This window comes from Colletes latitarsis, chromosome 2, assembly GCF_051014445.1.
Source record: "Colletes latitarsis isolate SP2378_abdomen chromosome 2, iyColLati1, whole genome shotgun sequence".
Lineage (NCBI taxonomy): Eukaryota > Metazoa > Arthropoda > Insecta > Hymenoptera > Colletidae > Colletes > Colletes latitarsis.
Genome location: NC_135135.1, coordinates 19,477,163 through 19,493,915, shown reverse-complemented (window position 1 = coordinate 19,493,915; position 16,753 = coordinate 19,477,163). Strand labels below are relative to the sequence as shown.

The following is a 16,753-nucleotide window of genomic DNA, read 5'->3' as shown; positions in this document are numbered from 1 at the left end:
TCGGTTCGAACGCTTTCCCAGTAACAGACATCTATAGCAACTTCATATTTAATAGATTCTTCAGCACCTTTGCGCTCGATAGGCGTTACACTTGACACCGAAGCACATACGTTATAATGTCCCAAGAATAAATCCATAACAGTTTAAACCTGACAGAAAAGTATTATTCACCTAGATGTGAAAATCCTAGAAACGTACGGAGAAATTTAAAAAAAATGAACATACGATACGCGAATCCTTTTCTTTAACAAGAATACATACTATTTCTTTGAAATATATGTATATTTGAATCACAGAATCGAATTTTAAAATATAGAAAACTTCCATTGGTACTTATAATTTGTGGAGTATTTGAACTACTGAACTTTTCAAATTTTGGAATACAAACTTTAACAAATAAGGGGCGTTACAAGGGCTTCAGCCCCTACATTAAGGGGCCATTCTACCTTGTAAGCACGAAAAATACACGTTTCTTTGTGATTTTTTTTTACGGGCTATTAAAGAGCGATTAATTCGGGGTTTTGTATATACATTTATTATATATTTAGTTATATTTACGAATTTTTGCAACGCGTAATATCTATTGATTACGCTGTTTTTGTTGATCAACAAACAACAGTTTTTACGAACGGCGCCCGACTGCGTACGTGATATCTTGCGAACAAGTTATCCGAAATCCAAAAACCAACGATACTCTTAATATAGATAAGTTTGATTATAGCTTGAACTAGGATCTTTAAAAAAAAAAACAAAAAATGGCAAAATGGCGGCTATTTTACCAAATACTGAATATTTTCATATATTCGGTTGCTTTTTTGTTAATAAAAGAAAAAGTATTACATATATCGCAATTATCCTAGTTCATACTATAGGGAAACCAGTTCTAAAGATACTCTATAAATCTGATGTTGATATCTTGAATAACAGCTTTAAAGTTTCACGTTCAGTTGTTATACCTGCGCGTGGTACATTTCAGCAGGCTGTAACTTCGTTAGTTTTTCGAATTTCAATTTAATATTTGGTAGACATATTTTCGAGACTACGTACTAAAGGAAAATGCAAAAAAAATCGATTTTTTTAATCCCACAACGTAGAAAGGCCCCTTAATTTACTGATATTTATTTTATTTATCGACTATGAGTATTTTAATTGCAAAAGCTGTGTTTGGTCGGGTAATTCGCGGCGAATAAGCGCGAGAAAAATCGGTGAATACGTGGTGGCGCAGGAGTGGCCGCGTACACGCGGGCGTCGCGGCGTCGCGACGCCGAGCGTGCTCGAAACGCGCAGTCCTCTGGCGCGAACACTCGAAGATCGACGGCCCAGGACGATAGTGAGAGAGTCGCTCTCATCGCGACACACGGTTTCCACTCGACTATCGACGTTGTTCCCAACGAGCTCGTGATATCAAGGTGCGCGCAAAACGGCTCGGCAACCGACCAAATCCGTAACGAACAAGTGAACGAAAAAAAAAGAAACATAAATCGAACTTAACAACGGCTCGTTATCGAACAACAAACATTTAAGAATCCTCCAATCCTCTACGTAAATACAGGATGGACCACCTGATTCGACCAGCTCGATTGCATTCGTAGCCAGTGGACGAATAAAAATTTTTATTTATCGTGCATTATACGATTTTCGGGGACCTTCGAGAGTGACAATTTTTTAAAAAAAATATCCTTACCTTGAACATTCTTTGAAATCTAACATTCACGATAAAAAAAGATTTCGATTGAATACAATTGAGTCAGGTGGTTCGCCAAGTATAATTTTTTTTAAATGTTTGGGGATATAGTAGTATTAGGGGATCGAGGATCCTAAAAAAAATTTAAACAAGCGCAAAGTTGAACTTTTAAGGGGGGGAATAGTTCGAGAAGTCGAGGGACGATATTAAAGAATGCATTTCAAGCAATTTACGTTCAACTTGACCCGCCGTCTTTTTCGCCGGAGCGTCGATCTCACCCTGTACACGTCGATTGTGGGCCTGCTGTCGTTTCTAACGACAGGCCGAAAGCTTCGAAATGCGCTGCCTGCTCCGAGCAAATGCAAGGTTTTCAAAATTTGATTAGAATTGATCGACGAACTCCCGCCGCGTTAAAACACTTCTTAAACTTTCCGCTGAAACAGAAATCTCGTTTTCGGGGCACCGAGACTTAGAATCTATTTACACTCGCGCGTGATTTTCTCAAAAATCGCTCGAGATAAATATTTATTTACGGATTTATTTTAGATTCTTATACAGTTTTGTCAAAGTCCACGTTTCAACGAAGAAAATTTTCTGAAAATCTTTACGCGAGTGCACTGGACGAGAACACTGTCGAATATAGATTTGTGATTTTCCTAGTGCATTACTATGAAGCCGAAGAAATTGGGAATCATCGGTGGTTCTATGTTCAGTTTCGGCGTTCTGTTCTGTGCAGTGGTATTTCCTCCGATTCTAAGGTCACAGATCAAGAAGGTAAGCAGAAAATTCCAATAAAAACATTTTTATCCCTGTTACAGCAAGAATTAAAAAGAATAAATTAAGGAAACTTTTTACCAAAAGTAGCTAGCAATAACTAGTAAAAATTGACTCATAAATTTTTGTTTTGGTATACAATTTTTACTTACGTTTCAAATAGAATTTAAGCAGGTAGTTTTTACTTCATTTATTATCTTGCATCGAATAATAATTATTTATTACTGACGCCATTAACGTTACTTTCAATTTTTCACGACCGTTTCTTACCTACCATTATTCCCGAAGCAAAGTTGTATTCTTCTCTCTGTAATTGTCACTCTACACCCGTTTCTCTCCATTGTGTTTGTCGTTACTCAGAACTTCCCATAATTATTTCCCATCGCGTGTCATCGCGTTACACACGTGCACTTCGACAGAGAACACGGTAAACTCTTACAAATAAATACAAAGCGTACTCGTTTCAATACGGTATGCAAACTGGCTGCAAAACGCTAATATTTATCGTCATTTCGACAAGTATCGGCTCCAAAGACAAGAAGATACTCTGTGTTACCTGATCCATTATTAACATTATTAACACTAGGTTTACGGAATACGTCAATTTGACGCATTAAGATTCTAAATCTAGCGATACAGAACTCATAAATATTATTTGTCAGCAATTTATGTTGGATTTAATTGACGTAATGATATGAATGTACACTCTAATTAAAAGAAAAATTGCATTTTAATGTAACTGTTAACAGAGCGAATTACAATAAAAATATGCGCAACGAGTGTCCGTAAACCTAGAATTAACAATCTGTAATTTTATCGGGGCTCGTAAATTTATTACTCTCGATGAAAAGACCATTTGCTTATACTATTATAACAACAATTTGAAATTCCAGCAAGTATCGCTGAGACATGGTTCCGAGATGCGCGAATTGTGGTCGAACTTCCCCCTTCCGCTCGACTTCAAAATTTATCTCTTCAACGTGACGAATCCCGTCGAAATAACAGCGGGAGAGAAACCGATCCTTCAGGAAGTGGGGCCGTACTTTTACGAGTAAGTATTTTCCAATTTTCGGTCGTTTAGTATAAAGAAAAGACACTCTTTTTAGAGGCTCAACAAAACTGTGAACAAACGGAACCTGCAATATACAAAAATTGTTTCTAAGAACATATCGGATACATGTAACGTGGAATAAATAAATACATTTGTTATTTCCAGCGAGTACAAACAGAAGGTGAATCTCGTCGATCGTGACGAAGATGACAGCGTCGAGTACAACGTAAAAGCGACATGGTATTTCAATCCTTCGCGCAGTAACGGTCTAACCGGCGACGAGGTGCTCTACTTCCCGCATATTCTCATTCTCAGCATCGTGAAAATTACTCTGGCCGAACAACCCGCGGCGATGGGGATCATCAGTGAGTAAATCATGCTCTTCACGGTTTCTATCGAGAACGCTCGATCGAATATTCCTTCAATTCGATCAGCAGCAAAAACTAACTCTACCGTACCTTATAGCTAACAATAAACCGCTTACACCGCTGCCTTGGGGGTGAGATAATCAATTGTTTTCCATAACGTATTCCTCGAGTCATCCTACACTTATCTTGTTCTTTTCTCGAGCTTGTTTCTAACTATACAGGGTGTTCGGCCAACCCTGGGAAGAATTTCAATGAAGGATTCTAGAGGCCAAAATAAGACGAAAATCAAGAATACCAATTTGTTGATGGAGGCTTCGTTAAAAAGTTATTAACAATTAAATTTAAACATTTCAAATCGTTCTGAAAAAATTATTTTCGGTTGCAGGGGTCAATTATAAGCATTTTTGGTGAATAGACATATCCCCGAAATCCTACCCTCCTTCGAGAAAAAAATTCGAGTAGGTGGTGAAATTTTTGGGGGAGAAAAAAAATTGTTTAAATCGTTCTAAAAAAATTATTTTCGATTGCAAGGGTCCATTACAATCATTTTTTATGAATAGATATACCCCCGAAATCCTACCCAGTTACGAGAAAAAAATTCGAGAAGGTGTGAAATTTTTCAACGGGAAAAAAAAATTACAAATCGTTTTGGAAAAATGATTTTCCATTACGAGGGTCAATTACAATCATTTTTGGTGAATAGACATACCCCCGAAATCCTACCCATTTTCTAGAAAAAAATTCAGTACGGACAGAATTTTAAACGTTAATAACTTTTTAACGAAGCCTCCATCAACAAATTGGTATTCTTGATTTTCGTCTTATTTTGGCCTCTAGAATCTCCCATTAAAATTTTTCCCATGGGTGGCCGAACACCCTGTATAAGAAACCGTTAGTTGGTGTCTCGATCGTTATAACCTATAATCAATTACTTGTCGTTTTATCGAGTTTCCTAAACTATTTTCCCGGTTCCAGACAAAGGCGTGGACAGCATTTTCAAGAAGCCCAGCTCAGTTTTCGTAAAGGCAACAGCAAAGGAAATATTGTTCGAAGGTCTGCCGATTGACTGTACGGTGAAGGACTTCGCTGGGTCCGCTATTTGCAACAATTTAAAGTCTAGGTCCAGCGATTTCACAACAGACGGCCAGGGCCATTACTTTTTCTCCTTATTTGGTCCAGTATGTACACCCGTTCTCTAATTATAATCGTTTAGATTCGTCGAAATTCATTCACTTATGAAATAGCAAAGAGGCTTTTTCGAACGAAGGTTAACATATTTTGTACAGAAAAATGGCACCGTCGTTCCCGAACGTATACGCGTTTTGCGTGGAATAAAAAATTACAAGGACGTCGGTCGCGTGATAGAATTCGACGGAAAACCAGCGTTAACGATCTGGTCGGACGACCACTGCAACGCGTTCAACGGAACGGATTCCACCATCTTTCCACCGTTGCTCACGGACGACGACGACATCGTCTCCTTCAGTCCTGACATATGCAGGAGTCTGTCCGCCCATTACACGCACAAGACCAAAGTTAAAGGTACGCAACGCAAAGCTCAAAGTCAAGACGATCCCTCAATCTCCATGATCGTTGATGCGTTTGCTGAATTGCCCGCCATTTTTCGCAGGAATCCACACGAATCATTACACGGCTGACTTCGGAGACCAGAGCACGAATCCCATGGAGAAGTGTTTCTGTCCCACGCCCGACACTTGCTTGAAGAAAAATTTGCATGACTTGTCCAAGTGCCTGGGTGCGCCGATGGTTGGTTCGCTACCTCACTTTCTTGGATCGGATGATTATCTGAAATTGGTCGACGGACTCCATCCTAACGAGGCTAGTACTTGGTTTGCAACCAACAAAATACCAGAAAAAATACTAGGATCGCGATTGGAAGAATGGAATTAAAATTACGTCTATTTTAAATGAAATTTAACATGAAAAATGTGATTGGAATATACGCTATTATATAAATAAAATTACTCCCCTCTCTGGTAGTGCCTTTATAGTTTTCTGGAAAAATGGTAACATTTTCACAATTTCCCTAGGAGGAGCACGATATCTCTATGGACTTCGAGCCAATGACAGCCACCCCGTTGAGCGCGCACAAGAGACTGCAATTCAACATGTTCCTGCATTCCGTCGAAAAGTTCAAGCTGATGAAAAAATTCCCAGAGTGTCTGTTCCCCCTTTTCTGGGTCGAGGAAGGAATCCTGCTGGGCGATGAGTTCGTGAAAAAATTGAAAACCGTGTTCTTCGCGATAAAAGCCGTCGGGTAAATACCTTCTTCGAGTTACTCTGTTTAAAGAAAGGAGGAATGAATCCTTATTTCGTATTTTATACACAGGGCCACCAGATGCCGCCACCACTGTCGTTAGAGTTTTCCATGAAATTTCCATGAGAACACACTCAAATGTTACAAGTTTTTTTTGCAGATGGGTCCCAGCAGAGGACGTACGATTAGCGTTCGCCATCTTGGAATACCATACTGTAAATAATGGCTTTTAAACGTTTGTTGAACAGATTCTTAAAGTGGTTGACCATAGTCGTCGGTGCCGGCTTGAGCGGCGGAGCAGCTGCGTTGCATTACAAGAACAGGGAGAAGAATAAGCTGGACATCACGAAGGTGACGCCACAGTCACAGAGCGCGAAAGAAGATGACCAGAAAAAATGGCCGCCGCAAATGAACATCAGCACGATACAGAGCGCGGCCGTACCGCCCAATCTAGACGCGAATTAGCCAGAGCTTTGGATTTTAATTACAGTTTACATTACGAGAGCCTAAAAAATGGCGTCGCGAGGGGAAAGGAAGTTCGTACCTCGTGTGAAATCAGAGAGATTGCGGTAACTAGACTGTGTATTTTATGCATTCGTAGCGCACGTAAATATGAAAAACGTATGCTACGTGTCTGCAGAATTTATTTACTCGTATTAAATTAAATGTTTATTTATGAAGTATACTCTGCATACGTTTTTCCATATTATCAACGTATGCCATAGATGTGTACAATTTGTAGATCATCGATAACTATCTCGATCATCGATTACTATCTTTTATTTTATGTCTCTTTTCAATGGTTTCTTTAAAGTTATCTACGAAATGCTGATGTTTCGTTCGAAATTCTTCGAGTGATCTATAATTTTAATACTTGGTAGCTTCAATGTTATTTTGTTGAAGTCTCGATAATACTTAATGTATGAATTGTATCGTTATTATAAGAAGTGTCAACAAGTGCATCTTATTAATAACAGTGAGAATTTATTTTTATATTCATTTAATGCCTCGATACGATAGTTGGGAATCGATACGTATCGGTGTTAATGAATGTGTTGTTTTATTGGTCCACTCGCTCGTCACGTGCGTTACGAGGGCGGAGTAAAAAAAATCTAACCAATAGGATTCGCGTTACTTTCAGGACAGATCTCTTGAGCTCCTACCAGTACAGTATTGACCATGCACAAGGTTAGAACGAGTTCTGAAAATATTTTTAGTATTGGTACTTACGTCGTCGTTATTAAAAATTGAACTAGTTTTAATTTATTAAGAAATTAAAGTTTCGAAATGCACAATATTTCGGATAAAATTTTTTTGATATGAACCAACAGTTTTGCTCAATAAAACTTAATCTAATATTTAATTTTCCGTTTTGCTTAGTAACTTAACAACTTGTTGAAAATACTAGCAAACGATAACGTTATACGTGGCCGATAATATACTTGAAAATTACACGATCAATCCATTAAACTACAGTGCACCAAATTTATAGTAAAACGCAATATTATTACATCACGAAACTGCAGAATTTTTTAATGAACTCTCTTATATTGCACAACCTGGAGCAGCAACATTGTTGACTCGAAGTATGTACTATTCATTTATTAATACAGAAAGATGATTTTTATTGAAATATCTTATTGTTTCACATTATGAAATTACTTTCCTCTATTATGCAAACTAACACAAATATTTCTGATCAACAATATTGTGATCTGACTTTGTATAGCATTTTCGTATATTCAATTGTAAGCGTCTTGATGCGTAATTTATACAAATACATGGCCATTAGTTTCTTATTTTTATAAACTGTGGTCCATAAAGGAATTATCTGCGATCGAAATATACACTTGTCTATTTCCAACAAGTTGTTTGTTTTGTAAATAATTTTCAGCTTTCGTGTCCTTAGCTTCAATTAAAAATTTCTTTCTGTATTCGTTAAGCAAGTGTCGCCATTGAAACACTCTCCTATCTTATAAAATTCGACAAGCGGTATTGACAATCATATTAAAGATTATGTACCATTTTGATAGTTCAAACTTGATAGCAACGATTAGTCTCCTGCAAATATCTTAAAAAGTCTATTTTGTCCTATTAGTTTCTTACTATTTATCGTTAAGTGTTATCAGGGCCGACTTTTATATGGTCCAATGGCGACCATACACCCTTAAGCCGACCCTGAGTGTTACTATACATCAAATCATAAGTCTATACTACCAAGGGGGTAGAGATTGCGAGTTTGATTATGTTCGATGATCAGAAAAATCGCTAGACCGATTTGGATGGGACTCTGATCGCTAGCTTTCTTATAATCTCTCGAGTGTCACAAGATACGTATTGTTACGCCATCTCGTCAGAGGGCTGAACAATGAAGAAAAATATTTGGCAAGTTGGAATAATTTGATACAAGCGTACCAGAGATTGTACTTATTATTTATTCCGTATTCGGCTGGTGGATCATGTAACGAAGTGTAATTAACGAATAAAGAATGTTTTCTAACGAAGCTCCTACATTTGTTGTTTCCGTGTTAAATGTCGACGAAACACTTCATCAACACTTGCACCTAACATAGACAATATCGGGGATGTTAATCATTCTTAACACAAATTTATATTTACTTCGTAATATTTATTCGTTAAAAAACTATTCGAAGAACACAGCTTGTTTCGATAGAACATTCTTCCACCCTCACGGCCTCCTAAATTCATTTTTCGCTCTGGACACGTTTCTACACAGCAACACATTTTTGTAGGCACTCCTGTAATCGGAACTCATGACCACGTACACCACAGGATTTATACAGGTCGTTAAATAAATCAAGATGTAACCAGCGATGTTGAAACCCCTCCAGTCGATGGCGTTCCTCGAGATTTTCGTGACGGTGATCGGTAAATAGCAAACGACGAAGGACAAGAATATCACCAGAATCATACTAAGCAGCTTCTTGTCTTTGTTGCTCATTCTAGGTGGAATCGAGGAGTTCTTCGTTCTCCTGACCCTCTTGGATCCCGAGTCTCGATCACCGTTCGCGGCCTGCCTCGTCGTAGATCGTTCGGGGGAGTTCGAGCTGAAGCTCTCCAAACGATCGCTCTCCGTGGAGGCCTTCGAGCTCAGTCTTTGTACCCAGAGACCCAGCTCGATTATAAACGAGCCCCTGCTCGCCATTCTCTCCAGTTTGCCTCGAGAATTCACGGGACCCTTCACGGACGATCCTCGAATCGTGTTTCGATCGTTGTTCGAGCAACTGTCGTTCGTAGCGTCTAAATCGTCGCGTTCGTCGACGTACGGTATATCGTCTATCTTGATCCCCAAACTAGAATCCATTTTCTCGTAGACTTCGACGCTTTCCAAAGCCGACAGCTGACTGTTACGTTTGCTCGGTCGTTCCTTGGAATCCTTCCTCACTGATTCCTCGCTGTCGTCGTCCCTGATATCTTTCTCTTGCTGCCACGAGGGCTGCGATTCCGACAGCGTTTCTTCGATCGCCGATCTCGAAGGTGTCTGCGAATCGTTGAATCGATTCGACGGCGTGATCGCGCATTTCGACGAGAACTTTGTACAGAGGACACTCGCTGTGCAATTCGATCCCAACACCGAGAGCTCCTCTTCTTGGTTTCTGGGAGACACGGAGCCTCGCTGTAACAGATGAAAACGAAGCTGAGAGACGCCTCCTGCTACCAACTTTTCTTTCTTTTATCTCTCTAGTAGTCTAGTTTCTAAAAATGTAAAAGGGAGATCGATGGAATTTGGATTCTCCTCCTTGTGGTGAGACCTGGTAATTGGCGTTACTCGCAACCAACGATTTTATAGAAAATTTTATGCAGGGTGTTCGGCCACCGCTGGGAAAAATTGCAATGAGGTATTCCAGAGGCCAAAATAAGACGAAAATCAAGAATATCAATTTCTTGACTGAGGCTTCATTAAAAAGTTGTTAACAAATTAAATTAAAAAATTTCAAATAGTTCTGGAAAAATTATTTTTGGTTGCAGGGGTCGATTATAATCATTTTTGGTGAATAGACATACCCCTGAAATCCTATCCATTTTCGAGAAAAAAATTCAGTACGGACGGAACCTTAAACGTTAATAACTTTTTAACGAAGCCTCCAACAACAAATTGATATTCTTGATTTTTGTCTTATTTTGACCTCCAGAATTCCCCATTACAATTGTTCCCGCTTGTTATTATCGCTTGTGAGTATAATTTGCAGTAGCTTCGTACCATTCGTAAAAATAGACTTTTATTCTTTTCTCTTGTATTTCACAATGCTACTTCTCTAATTTTGCATTTCAGAATCGTTCTCACCTCGTGATTGAGTTTATCAATGTTCCTATTGGCGGCCACGTTTCTTCTCCTGCTCTTGCAGGCCGTTTTCCGAACGATACAGAAAATTCTCACGTAGCAAACGATTATCGCGATGCAGGGCGTCAGGAAAGCAATGACGAAAAGGAACTCCTTGGGGCTGCGACCATAGACATCCGGGAGGATCGAACAGGAACCAATGGCCGTGTCCAGACCGAAACGGCCCCAGCTCTCGAACCACGTGACGATCAGAACGCCAAACGCGACGATCCAAATACTCAGAACCATGGGCCATAAGTACTTTGGTTTATACAATCTAAAAAATGAAACGTAGCTGTTAGGATGGGTCAAGGTTTAGGGTGTTCGATAAAAGATACAGAAAACATTATAAACATGATTCGAGGCTCGAAATTGGAAGTCTCGAAAGTCAATATTTTACAAATTTTGTCACAAAATCGCAGAGGACCCTTTTCTGTATCATTTCACTTTCTCTTTCTCGATCCCAAAATATCAAAATCTTTATCAATAGAATTAATGAAATGGACGCTTTGTAGAGGGTAGTCTCAACCCCTAAATTTAATAATTCGTATCTATAAATGGTTCAGGTTTCAAGGAATTAAATACGAAGATCCTGGAAATTTACTTACGTAGGGTACAACCTAGGATGACCTATCATAATATAACGATTGATCGTGATCGCCATTATCGTGAAGAGGCTCACTGCGACCAGACCGTACCTCAGCAAAGGAAACAGCCGACACAGGAGTGCTCCATGACGCCAGGAGCTGTGCCAGAAGGTCGACGTGGCCAGAGGAAGATTAAAGCAACAGAACATAAAATCTGAGACCGATAGGTTCATTATGAAGATCGTCGTGGCGTTCCTCAGCTGCAAAATAATGTACAAATAGGTATACTTTTCTTCAAAACATTAATTTTCCTGTCTGGAGATTTCGTTAAAAAGTTATTAACGTTTAAAGTTCCGCCCGTACTGAATTTTTTTCTCGAATGTGAGTAGGATTTTAGGGGTATGTGTATCGACCAAAAATGATTGTAATGAACCCCTGCAACCAAAAATAATTTTTCCAGAACGATTTGAAATTTTTTAATTTAATTTGTTAATAACTTTTTAATGAAGCCTCAGTCAAGAAATTGATATACTTGATTTTCGCCTTATTTTGGCATCTAGAATCTCTTATTAAAATTTTTCCCAGGGATGGCTGAACATCCTGTATAATTAAAAATCGTAACAATAAAATTTCGATTTCGATTTCCATTCGATTCGAACACCTATCGATGCTTTGCTTGCGTACAGGCGTAAGAAGTCGGTTGCCTACTATCAGGTTCACGCGTAGGAGCTACTCTCGCGACGAAAGAAAGTCGAAGTTCCGGTTTAAAGTTGCCAGAATCGAGCGTAACGACTCTGGGAAATGATTCTTTCGTATTAAAAATTAATTGCTTTTACTCGAACTTGAAATGAAATTCAGAATTCGAGAAACAATTGAGACACCGAATGTATAGAATTTGATGTTCCGTTCAGTGTTTTGCATTGCTAAGCAAAACTCGTCATCGAATATTTCTTCCTTGTTTAATTCTAGCATATCGATCGGAGTAATTGCATATTTGAGTCTCCAAAGTGTTCGAATGTTCGATTTTAACAATTAGTCTCAGTCCTGCGTCGGATATGCAACGCTTAAACCCGAAAATTTCGTTTCATAACAAACGGTGCCGTCGACCTTTCGATCATTGGCTCGTTTGATTATTACGTTATCGCTATTTTTAGAAACGTATGGTCATTACCGCGCGAAACAATGGACGAAAATGAAATCCTACGAACGAGTAACACTCGCATGGGAGCACAGACGACTAGAAATACCATTTGTTTCAAACACAAAATATTCCTGCGGAAGAATCTATCGCGAATGGAGATCCTCTATCGTCGCCATCTTGAATAATCCAAAGCAGAGACTTAAAATCGCCGGAGTACTTTAAATACTTTCTCCACGAAAATAATAATTTATTTTTACACGCAACGAATGAGAATCGCTCGTAGGGAAGCCAAAGTATGGCTTTTCATTATACCAAACGCGTCCAGATGCATGCTTAAACGTAGTTCGAACGAAGAATAGGACAATACAAAATGGTGACTCATCTAACTTGTTACCGAGAGTCCTATTGTTAGTAATAAGAAAAGATATCGAGCACGTGACGTTGGTTTTAGATGGTTTGTTAGATTATTTGTAATAATAATTTATTCGGATGAATTTCGATACGAATTTTGCACGGTGGAGTCGCTGGAAGAGTTTGATGGTCATTTCGAAGCTTGGCTATCGACTTAAAATAAATCGTGTATGCATCGCGCGTTGCAAAATCGTCTCCTACATAAATCCCAGTGAACTCGAAGAAAGGAAAACGTTTATATGCGAGGCGAGGAGTTATCGTGGCGTCGGTACGTCTTATCTGGCGATCGAGGCTGCTCGGTAAATAGACTATTCGAGCGGATAAACATCCACGGAGTTTGCAAATCGTACGCGAAATCACAAAAAACTCACGTAATTCGATCGAGCTTTAGTATCGTTGAGAATTATTTCACGAAACGTGACCACGATAAAGCAGACATTTTTTAACGCATCGTTCCGTTTTTCAACGAATAACATCGTCGCTATTATATCGTTTAAACGTGCTCGATTATTCGTTATTCGTTTGGGAGGGGAAAATAGTACGAGGTTAATTATTATTTTCATGGAACTGACAATATTTGTAACTTCACTGTTCACGCGAAAGCAAACGTTTATAGTAAAAATATATACTCGTGTTTACAGACGCGCTTGCATCCATTTAGCGCGTGAAAATAAATTTTTGCTATACCAGACGCGCTATCACACTTTTGAGCGGCAGTGTATACAAATAGTGACGAAACCCGAATATTTATTAATATACACGGCGAATATGGAAAGTTTATTTTGACCCATCGAGGACAATGTAGCAAAACAAAGCATTTTTACGACGTTTTTGTTCTAAAAAATTAGAGATCGCCAGAAAATTTATTGGAAATAATTTTTTCAACTACTGTCTATTCCTCATAAAATATTTTAACTTCTTTAAACGTTGTAGAATTATGGGATAAAACTATGGGACTGCTAAATATTTCATTCGAAATTTTCAGAATTCTGTCAATATTGTTCGTTGCTTCACCCTTTTTACCGAAAATCTAATTGAGGTGTGAAATTTTTTGACGAAATTAAAATATTTCAAATCGTTCTGAAAAAAATATTGTTAGCTGTGGGGGTTAATTACAATCATTTTTGTTGAATAGACATACCCCCGAAATCTTGCGCATTTTCGAGAAAAAAATTCAGTATGAACATAACTTGATACGTTAATAACTTTTTAACAAAGCCTCCATCAACAAATTGGTATTCTTGATTTTCATCTTATTTTGGCCTCTAGAACCCTCTATTAAAATTTTTCCCAAGGGTGGCCGAACACCCTGTATTATTCATTTCATTGTCGAGAAATTTTAATGAAGAAAAAGAAAGTATCGTTCGCTGCAATCTATAATTTAGCGATTGCGTCGATATTTAATTAAAATTGAGTAACGAGCACTCGGTGGGACCTCGTTACGCGCTACCATTGTCTTCTAAAACAAGATCCCAGACGATCTCGCTTCTTAACTTAGCCAGTCTGAGATTTAATAGCGACAAAGTATACTAGAAACTCGAGTAACCGCGACTCGTAATCTATCTCGTGCCACGTAAGATATTCGTCACTTGGGATTCCTCGTTTTATCGTATACCACACACCCACCTTTACTTTCATCGATCTTAAAATTATTAATCATCCACGTTCACGATTACTATCGATCGGTACTAATTAATCATCAGCTAAACCCTATTCTTGTCTAAAAAAATCCAGAAACCAAAAACGCAAAACATTCTCCGCTAAATCGTTTATTACTTTAATCGTACAGTGAGCGATGACTATTAATAACTAATTAAACCAAGGTATCGTCCAGACTATACTTTAGGTAAATTAATTATAGAATTATATGTTTCTTACCAAATAATTTTATTTACAATTCAAGCGATTTATTCACCACGTGGAAACAAAGAAGCAAAGTAAAGAACTGTACCAAGCAGAGCGAAAAACAGCAATTAATTTTTTTTCTACACTTATTTTAAGAATTAATGTAAAGCAATGGAATGCAAGATGTATGTTTTAACAGTGGCAAAAGTGTGTTAATCGTGCGCTGACCTTTTTGGTACGGTACAGGGCAATAATGGTGAAAAGATTCCCAGGGATGCCGACGAACATGAAGAGGATGCAACAGATGGCGGCGAAGTGTAAAAGCCATCGTGGATAACCGACGAACAGAACCGCGGATCCTGGATCCTGAAGGACCTCCTCGAGTGCCTCTGCTCTGCCATTCTGTTCGGTCTCGTTGCTCGCCATCCAGTACTCCATCTGCGGACAGCATGGTGTACAGGTGTCGTTTTGCACAGGGCCGTAAAATCTGGCGGCCGGCTCGCAGATAAAGACCACGGTAATCTTTCTCTGGAACCGATATACCCTCTATACTCTTTAATTCCTCCGAATACGAAATTCTCTCGACAACTGTCGAATCTATAGCCGAGAAAATTACCAGAGAATATTATATTTATCACTGATGCGTCTATAAAAAAAATTACAGCCAGTGTCGACATCTATTTATTCGAATATAGTGAAGTAAACTTAGACAAATAACTCTGTTTCTATCGTTCGAATTTGTTAGTTTACGTGTCGCGAAAGGCGATCGATTTGCGGCGAACTAAGCAACAATGGCCTTGATCTCTTTCTGATTTTCGTGTTTCTATTTTTTGGGTTCCTCTAAGCTCCCGTCCGGTTCATTTGTTTTCTTTCCTTCCCGTTAGAACGTTTCGCGTTTCGCGTTCCGTGTTCTTCGCGCGTCTAGAAAATGCACTGGGAAATCTCTTTTTTTCTCACCGCGGGGCGTCGAAAGGGAAGAGAGGAAATCTATTTTCGCCACTCGAGACGATAAACTTCTTTCAACCCAGAGTAAACTTTAAGCGATTCTACCTTACGGACGGTATTGCGTTCCTCGGGGAACCCCCCAAAGCTTCAGTAAAACGTTTCCAGATTTCACGTGGACCGTCCAAGAAAAGGGCGAATACTTTCTCGAACGCGTCCATCTTGAAAGAAACAGAACTTTTTGGCCATCGAGATTTACAGACAAACATATCTTTTTCAACCAAATATATTCATGAATTCCTCAAGAAGCATAATTAACTTAATATAATACAATCTCCTGACTTTCTTGTCTATTTAACACGTTGACTGCCACGGTGGTCACCGGTGACCGGCACTTCAAGCTAATCCCTAATACTAATAAATCTTTAAATAGTATTATTTACATCAATATTAAACAATTTTATCATAATATATATAAAATATACATAAAATTGCGTAAAATAAATAATATATAAAATTGCAGGTCCACCATCGAACTATCGATCAAAATTCGAAGAAATATCGAATGCATTTTCACGTACGAGTCAAAACCAGTCACTCGACGTGTCGATCATGTGCTTCTACGGTTCTTTAAACACGGGAAAGTCTAACAGGGAACAAACGTAGCGCGAAAGCGAGTTTTATCGTCGCGTATCAGCCGGTGTCGGGCTGTTATCGTCAGCACAATCCGTTCATTCACGCGAATCCTTACCCAGAAATGAATGGAGCAGCGCTTACCTTCGTGAGAAGCAAACGTTGTCGGCACTGGGTTCATTGATGCGGATCATTTGTGAGATTTCACCGACGCGGAGCACGCGTACACTTTCCTCCTCGATGCGTTCGGATCTTCTTAACAGCGAGCCACATTGTTAACTCGGTTCGCCACCTTTCCACACGCGGGCAATGTCTCTGTAAATAAAACGCTCGAGCCCACCTGCGCGTCCCTCCGAGGTCTACCCTTCGAACGCCATTCGTTACGAGCTGTAAACTTTTATAAATCAACTCAGCAGACTTTTAACGTTCGAATCGTCTATTTTCCGCGGTAACTTTGCACATTGTTAATACGATTCCGTCGTGGGGGCTCGTTACACGCGATGGCCGGGGATCTTTCGGCGGGATCGGAGGCGAATTCGAGGGAAACATCTGTTTGAAACCTAATCCCGCGTGATTCGCGAAGCGACTAACCAGCTGGACCGCCGAATTCGCCGATAGAGATCTCTGGATCCTAATAGAGCGCAGGCGTGGGGTGAGTGTCCTTCATGGACCGAAGAAACGCGTGGAAATCTATTTT

The 16,753-nt window shown here is 39.2% G+C and overlaps 2 protein-coding genes across 2 annotated transcripts; one reads left to right on the top strand and one right to left on the bottom strand.

Annotated features, from left to right (window-relative positions):
• Positions 1–1,303: 1,303 nt before the first annotated feature.
• On the top strand, positions 1,304–8,538 carry LOC143351717 (sensory neuron membrane protein 1). The gene is made up of 9 exons (XM_076783542.1): positions 1,304–1,409; positions 2,345–2,458; positions 3,352–3,509; positions 3,675–3,874; positions 4,853–5,055; positions 5,164–5,419; positions 5,508–5,716; positions 5,929–6,155; positions 6,404–8,538. The coding sequence occupies exons 2-9, from the start codon at positions 2,354–2,356 to the stop codon at positions 6,618–6,620; spliced, it is 1,575 nt and encodes a 524-aa protein (XP_076639657.1). The 5' UTR covers positions 1,304–1,409; positions 2,345–2,353; the 3' UTR covers positions 6,621–8,538.
• A 306-nt stretch (positions 8,539–8,844) lies between these two features.
• LOC143348243 (G-protein coupled receptor moody) lies at positions 8,845–16,407 on the bottom strand. The gene is made up of 5 exons (XM_076778254.1): positions 16,201–16,407; positions 14,710–14,919; positions 11,106–11,344; positions 10,462–10,774; positions 8,845–9,792 (listed from the first exon to the last, which is right to left on the bottom strand). The coding sequence occupies exons 2-5, from the start codon at positions 14,917–14,919 to the stop codon at positions 8,845–8,847; spliced, it is 1,710 nt and encodes a 569-aa protein (XP_076634369.1). The 5' UTR covers positions 16,201–16,407.
• Between the last annotated feature and the right edge of the window lie 346 nt (positions 16,408–16,753).

What these genes read in the sequence shown, in the direction of transcription:
- LOC143348243 (XM_076778254.1), bottom strand. Translation starts at nt 14,919, where the DNA reads ATGGAGTACTGGATGGCGAGCAACGAGACCGAACAGAATGGCAGAGCA. An exon ending in CATCCTAGGTTGTACCCTAC is followed by an intron (nt 10,775 to 11,105) that starts GTAAGTAAATTT and finishes TTCATTTTTTAG; the next exon opens with ATTGTATAAACCAAAGTACT. An exon ending in TTGATAAACTCAATCACGAG is followed by an intron (nt 9,793 to 10,461) that starts GTGAGAACGATT and finishes CATCTGTTACAG; the next exon opens with CGAGGCTCCGTGTCTCCCAG.
- LOC143351717 (XM_076783542.1), top strand. Translation starts at nt 2,354, where the DNA reads ATGAAGCCGAAGAAATTGGGAATCATCGGTGGTTCTATGTTCAGTTTC. An exon ending in ACGGACTCCATCCTAACGAG is followed by an intron (nt 5,717 to 5,928) that starts GCTAGTACTTGG and finishes CAATTTCCCTAG; the next exon opens with GAGGAGCACGATATCTCTAT. An exon ending in TTCGCGATAAAAGCCGTCGG is followed by an intron (nt 6,156 to 6,403) that starts GTAAATACCTTC and finishes TTTGTTGAACAG; the next exon opens with ATTCTTAAAGTGGTTGACCA.